The sequence below is a fragment of the Marmota marmota genome, unplaced genomic scaffold (genome assembly GCF_001458135.2).
Source record: "Marmota marmota marmota unplaced genomic scaffold, marMar, whole genome shotgun sequence".
NCBI classification, from domain to species: Eukaryota; Metazoa; Chordata; class Mammalia; order Rodentia; family Sciuridae; genus Marmota; species Marmota marmota.
This window is the reverse complement of record NW_026000196.1, coordinates 13,923,248-13,929,057: the sequence shown is the minus strand read 5'-3', so window position 1 is coordinate 13,929,057 and position 5,810 is coordinate 13,923,248. Positions and strand designations below refer to the sequence as shown.

General features: G+C 42.3%; 1 protein-coding gene and 1 long non-coding RNA gene across 51 annotated transcripts in view; one reads left to right on the top strand and one right to left on the bottom strand.

The window, feature by feature from the left end:
* Nr2f2 (nuclear receptor subfamily 2 group F member 2) overlaps positions 1–4,889 on the bottom strand; it is an 11,927-nt gene extending 7,038 nt beyond the window's left edge. Inside the window, exon 1 of the mRNA XM_015493110.2 lies at positions 4,064–4,889. Within this exon, the coding sequence (XP_015348596.1) occupies positions 4,064–4,106 (43 nt within the window). The 5' untranslated portion in view covers positions 4,107–4,889. The remainder of the gene's footprint in view (positions 1–4,063) is intronic.
* Positions 2,337–5,810, top strand: part of LOC107148511 — a 108,203-nt gene continuing 104,729 nt past the window's right edge. For 48 of the 50 annotated variants that reach the window (XR_001504272.2, XR_007342884.1, XR_007342906.1 and 45 more), the window contains exon 1: positions 3,229–3,459. This is a non-coding gene — a long non-coding RNA (uncharacterized LOC107148511). Of the gene's footprint in view, positions 3,202–3,228; positions 3,460–5,810 lie in introns of those variants that run through there. The other 2 variants (XR_007342882.1, XR_007342905.1) reach the window with 2 other exon arrangements.

The window sequence follows — 5,810 nt, the reverse complement described above, 5'->3', positions numbered from 1 at the left end:
AGTGGCCGCGCCGCCCCTGCCGCCGAGCGGGGGATGGGCCCGCGCCGGCCCAGGGAGCGCAGACCCCGCTCTCTCAGCACCTCGAACCCCAGGTTTCCACCCGGGCGGGGAGAGAAGCGCGGCGCGCACACAGAACGCCTCTTAAAGGCTCCGCGAGAAGCTTTGGATGGAATAGAGGACTTGCCTCGCTCAACTTGGCAATGCCACAAAATCCGCCGCTTGCGCACGGCCCGGAACTCTCCGCGCATCTTGGTGCCCACGATGCCAAAGAAAAGGAAAAAGTTCCCTGGTTTCATTTTAGAGGGGCAGGGAGGGGAGATGGGAAGGTGCCACAAATTGAGCTTGCAGTCATTTTCCAAACGAAATATTTGGTCAAATCCGGGTGATGGTAACCCCTTCTCTTAATCAACTCTGATCATTTGCTCGGTTGATAGCTCATTTTTGTTTGTTTATTTTTTTTGGGGGGGGCATTCAATGTCCGTCTCCTCCTTGTAGAGTTAACATTTCACAGGTTTATGGCCTGACATTTTAATTGCTCAAATAAAACATCTCCGATGCTAAGAAGCAGAAGTAGAGTTCATCTTATTGTCATGATGCAATTAAAATAAATTTCACTCAACTTTATTTTCTCTCGTTCATTTTAGCTAGCTCACAAGCCAACATCCTGCCACACACCCAGTCGTGGTAAAGGGAAAAGACCATTCTGCCCGCTGATGGACAGGCGGAGGCATCCGCTCAACCTTCCCTGTGCACACCTCTCTACACACATGTAAGCGCACATGTATCAGATACACATTTGTCAATGTACACAGACAAAGACTTCCGAGACTATGCTTCTAGGTTATAGAACAGTTGAGTACGAACGTCATTGTTCTTCAAGTTCCTTTTAAGCATTCTTATAGTCATTAAAACACACCCAGAAATTCTTCCCCAAATTGGAAATAGCAGTACAACTCACAAGAACCACATAGAAGCCATATTCTACTTCAAGAGAATCACTACAAAAAAGAACAACTTCATAGCCTATGCCTTCCTACTCAATGTGCTAAAATCATTGACAGTGTTGTGTTTTTGAATTCCAGGGTGTTTGGTTTTAAACATCAAACATGTAGAATCACTACCTCAGACCACATACTCTATTGCAGTAATCTTGCTATTTGATTATACCAGTCAGTGAATTGTGATTAGTCCAAATTTATACAAGAAAATTATGTTTCCATCAGACACTTTGCACAAAGAAAAACTGTAAACTTGTAAGCTAAACAGGTTTATGAACAATTACAATATTTTGCACAAAAGATGCTAAGCTCCAGGGAATAATGAATGCCATAAAGAGTAAATTGATGACTTCGGAAAAGCATCCTTGATAGCTCAAAAAATTCTGAAAATATTTAAAAAAATAAACCATACACGTAATTGACATGTTTAGATTACACTTTGTTTCAGTGTATTTTACATATATTGGCAAAAATCGAGGTAAGGATTAAGTGCAGATGTGAACAGAAAGGAGCTGGTTTTCAGAGAATCAAAAATTCCCTTTAAACTACAACCTTGAAAACCTCTTAGCCTTGTCTTTCTTCGCTGAAATAACATATTTCACTAAGGTTTCAGGTGCTGACATTAATTAAATATTTAAGAAATACCAATTTATAATGGACACTGAACTATCATAAACATGGTATGTAATAAGACTGCCACAGAGTGAAACTAGGCTGAAATTTTCAGGCTGATTAGAGACACAATATAACTTTCTCCTAAAGAGCATAAGAGATATGGAAAAGAAATCATTTCAGAGGGAAAGGTTTGGGGATTTCCCCCCCCCCTTTCAACTCTATGATTTGAGGAATTATCTAATGCTATAATATCAGAAGTTTAGGGGCAAGCTCAGTCATATAGTGGGACTGGGGTTGAGATATGAAATCTAATGTGTATTCCCATCTCAATTTAATAGAAGATGAGAATAATTGATTATAGGGAAATTTTAATCTTGCCTCTTGAGTGTGGACACTTCCATAGCAAGATCACTTTTTATACACATATGAGATGATGATTTTGAGGAAGAAAAATCTTCATTTGGAGATTTTTTTTGGGGGGGGTGGGATTTGAAGACTTTGATGGCCTTGTATTGAAAATGAAGAATTTCCCAACTATCTCTCCTAAAGGATTGGAGCCTGTTACATGTACGAACACAGGGCTACCATGAAGTCAAAGGAGTTTCACTCTGTATTTTAGGACCCCTTTAGTTATGGCAATGCTGGTTAAAAGCAGGGATAATCATAAGAATTGTAATTAATTTTATTGCATGGAAGAAGAGATAGCCGGCTAAGAAGAAAAAGGATGTGGAAATTTTAAAATGTCCTCTTCAGAGATGCTTATTTGCCTTAACTCTAAGATCATAAAGTTCTCAGATTAAAAGATAAATATCAATATATTGTTATTATCTTTTTAAAACCCAGCCTAGTCTTTTATTGCAAATGTAAATTTATTTTAATGAGAGGAATGGCAAGCATTAATTTGGCTGGTGAAAGTTGGAAAAAACATTTGTCTTAATATGGGGGGGGGGGGACCCAAACATCCAGGCATATGATTTTCTTGCAGAAAGTGACCGAATGGCCTGTAATTCTTTACAGATTAAATCACAATATGAATACAGACCCCAGCACATTCGGAGTTTAACTCTGAACTCAGTAGAAACCAGTTCCGTCCACCAGGATTCACTGAATTCCTCCTTTCCCCCAATCTAGTCCGTGTGTGTTTTTCTCTTCCACCACACTGGAGCTCCATGAATAGGGAAAGGGGCTTCCATTGTGTCCCTCTGAACTTCCAAGTCAATGCAATTTTTAACCACTGGCTTGTGGTACTTTGAAAATCACCAGGGGCTGTCAGAGTTGGGTCCTCTGAAAAATTTACAGTGCTAAATCAGAGCATATGCTGGGAGGGAAAAAAATTGCTTAAGATTGGAGCAAGTACAGTATCTGTCTGCCCCCTAGTGTAAGAGTCCTCTCTGCCTAAAATTCAACTTTAAAAGAAAAGGAGCTCTTAAAGGGAAACGACTTTGGGCTCACGTAGGCATAGGAGAATGAAACTTCTGTACATTTTAATCTGAATAATTCTTCAGGATTTAAAATTAATTGGCTATGGCTTGGTTGGGCTGTACTCGGATCTCGCCGCCTCTGCATTTCCCGAGTCACTGGTGAAGAGGTGATGATTTTTTTTTTTTTTTGAACTGGGTTTATGTGCGTCCCCCTCACCCCCTCCTCTCTCTCTCTCTCTCTTTTTTTCTTTCTCTGTCTCTGTCGTCTCTCTCGCTGCCTTTTTAAAAATGAGGAACCATTCTCTGAACGTTTTGGACAGAGCACAGAATTGCTTCTTAAGTCTGCCCAGCGCGGTTGCAATAGACAGCAAAAAGGTAAACGTTTGCCTGAAATCCGCACGCCAGCTCCACCACCCCGCCCGATGGTGAGTACCCTTCTCCTTGCGATTCTCCTCCTAGCTTAACCGAGCGCTCGCCTTCCCGAACCGCGGCCGAGGGCGACCGGCAGGGTTTTCCTCCCTCCTTCCCTGCCTGCCTGGCTGTCAGTAGCACAAGGTTGCAAAATGAAGCGCAGAAGCAAATCGAACAGTAAATTCTGATACTTGGTGCGAGCCTAGCAGCTCCTTTGATAGAAAACCGAGTCGTCTGCTGCTTGGAAAACCAGGCTCATAGGACTGGTTTTCAGTTTGCCCTATAGAAAGAAATGAGTTTGAGAAGACAGGACAAGGAGATGGAAGGCACCGCAGTCTTTATGCTTTGGTTTAATCATATTTTGGCAGCTTTGCGATTGTATTTTCCCCCTCTCCTCCTTCCATCACTTCTACCACACACATGTAATAAAATATGGCAATGCACTGAATTGACTCTGTTCCCCCTTCCCCAAACCCCTTAAACCACAGTCCTAGGCATTTCACACACATTAGCAAACCGATTTTCTGAAAAGCCCCAAGTCATCCCCAACCCCACACAGCACAAGGAGAAAAGTGAGAAAGGAGAGAAAGAGGAAAAAAATACTGTAAGTAAACATACCAAAACCATATTTGCCTTGTTCAAGGTCCCAAACCGCTTGCATCTTCCTTCTAAACTGGAATAACTCTCCTTTAGTTTGGCGGGTGAAATAAACGCTTTGTTGGCCCCCTGAAAAGATGTGTCTTTGATAATTAAAGAGAATCTCCTCCTCGGTGTTTATCTAAGCGATTGTGCAAACTGATAAAAAGTAGGCACTAGCCTGCAGGGAAAAAGAGGAAAGGTGAAGGGAGAGATCTTCCACCTCAAGGAAGTGCTTCCCCATGTATTAGGCGCTCTCAGCCTTGGAAAACCCTGCACACTAACTTTAGAGAGACAAGGTTTCAGGGAGCTTTGTACATAACTGCTGAGGAATGCAAGCCTCGCCTTTAAGAAAAAAAACCCCAAACCGTAGGTAGGAGATGTCTGGAGTGATCCTTGTCTCTCATCTCATTCCTTAGAAGGAAGAGTGCGTTGTTACACCTTGTTTGGGGCTGGAAAGACGAGACTTTAAAAACACCCGTCCAATTGAAAAAAATCTCCCAACTTAATGAGTTTAGTCGGAGGCTGGAGCAAATGGCTCAGTCTTAGCAGAAAACCGCCAACAACTCTAGGCGATATTGCAAAGCAAGACGACCGGAGGCACAGCCAAATTCCACTGTTTGGGGTCGAGAGGGATGGAGGCTAATCCTAAAGCAAGTTGGGAAAAAAATAGAGGTGGGAGAGGAGGGGGAAAAAGCAGCAGCCTCGGAGACTGGCAGACAGGCTCCTCTCACCCTGGATCAAAGATAGAACTTGAAACAGGAGGGCAATATTTTCCTAGGAATCTGCTGGAATCCTCATTTTCTACTTCTAACTCAAGTCCCCCCAAGTGATTTTTCCCTCTCCCCTGTGGATCAGTGCCTCCCTCCCCTTTCTGGTGCCCATTCTAGAACTTTCCTGAAGAGGAAATGATTTCTTTTTGGGGGGAGGGGTTCCCCATTTCATGCCTTCGTATAATGAATGCTTAATTCACCCCTCCCTTCATCACTCCCCAAGATGAATAAAGGAAGCAGGAATACAATAACTAGCAAAAATTTAGGATAAACTATGCTGCCTCTTGCTGTTTAATACAGTTTTAACTAATGGATTTTTTGTTTTGTTTTGTTTTAAGAGAAGAATAATGGGGAAACACGGATCTTTTATTTTAGGAAACTGTTATGGTAAGATGTATGTCAGACTTGACAAATGGAACTAACGCTCTTGGGCTGCTTCTTGTCCTTGTCTTAAACAGGAATTAAGTTAAACACAGTGCTGAATGTTAATTACATGTTTACTGGCTAATGAAAATTACAAATGGTTTTGCCACCTCAAACAATGATGAAAACTCTGAAGACACTGTAATTATATACTTTGAGGGAAATAACTAAGAATATTGATCATAAGAAGTGTAAATCTTTTTAAAACTATTCATTAATACCATAAATATGGGCTACAGAAGTTTTTTCCTTGCGGTTTGTCTCATCAGTTATACTGAGTGGATGGATGGTAAGGTTCCTCTGGGGAGGTGGTGAACTCGTTCTCTTACTAGAAGGAGGCCACTTGTGTAACTCAGGGGTGCCCCCTCCCTTTCGTCCTGCCCCCTTCAACCCTAGTTGAAGGTCGCAGGATCTTCGAAACTGAGGCCCGGCCCAGGGCAGGTGAAGATGATCACAGTCGGGCCTCTTCCCTCTTCTGCACTCTTCTTTCTTCTCCCCCCCCTCCCCCCTCCTTTTTTTTTTTTTGGTACCAG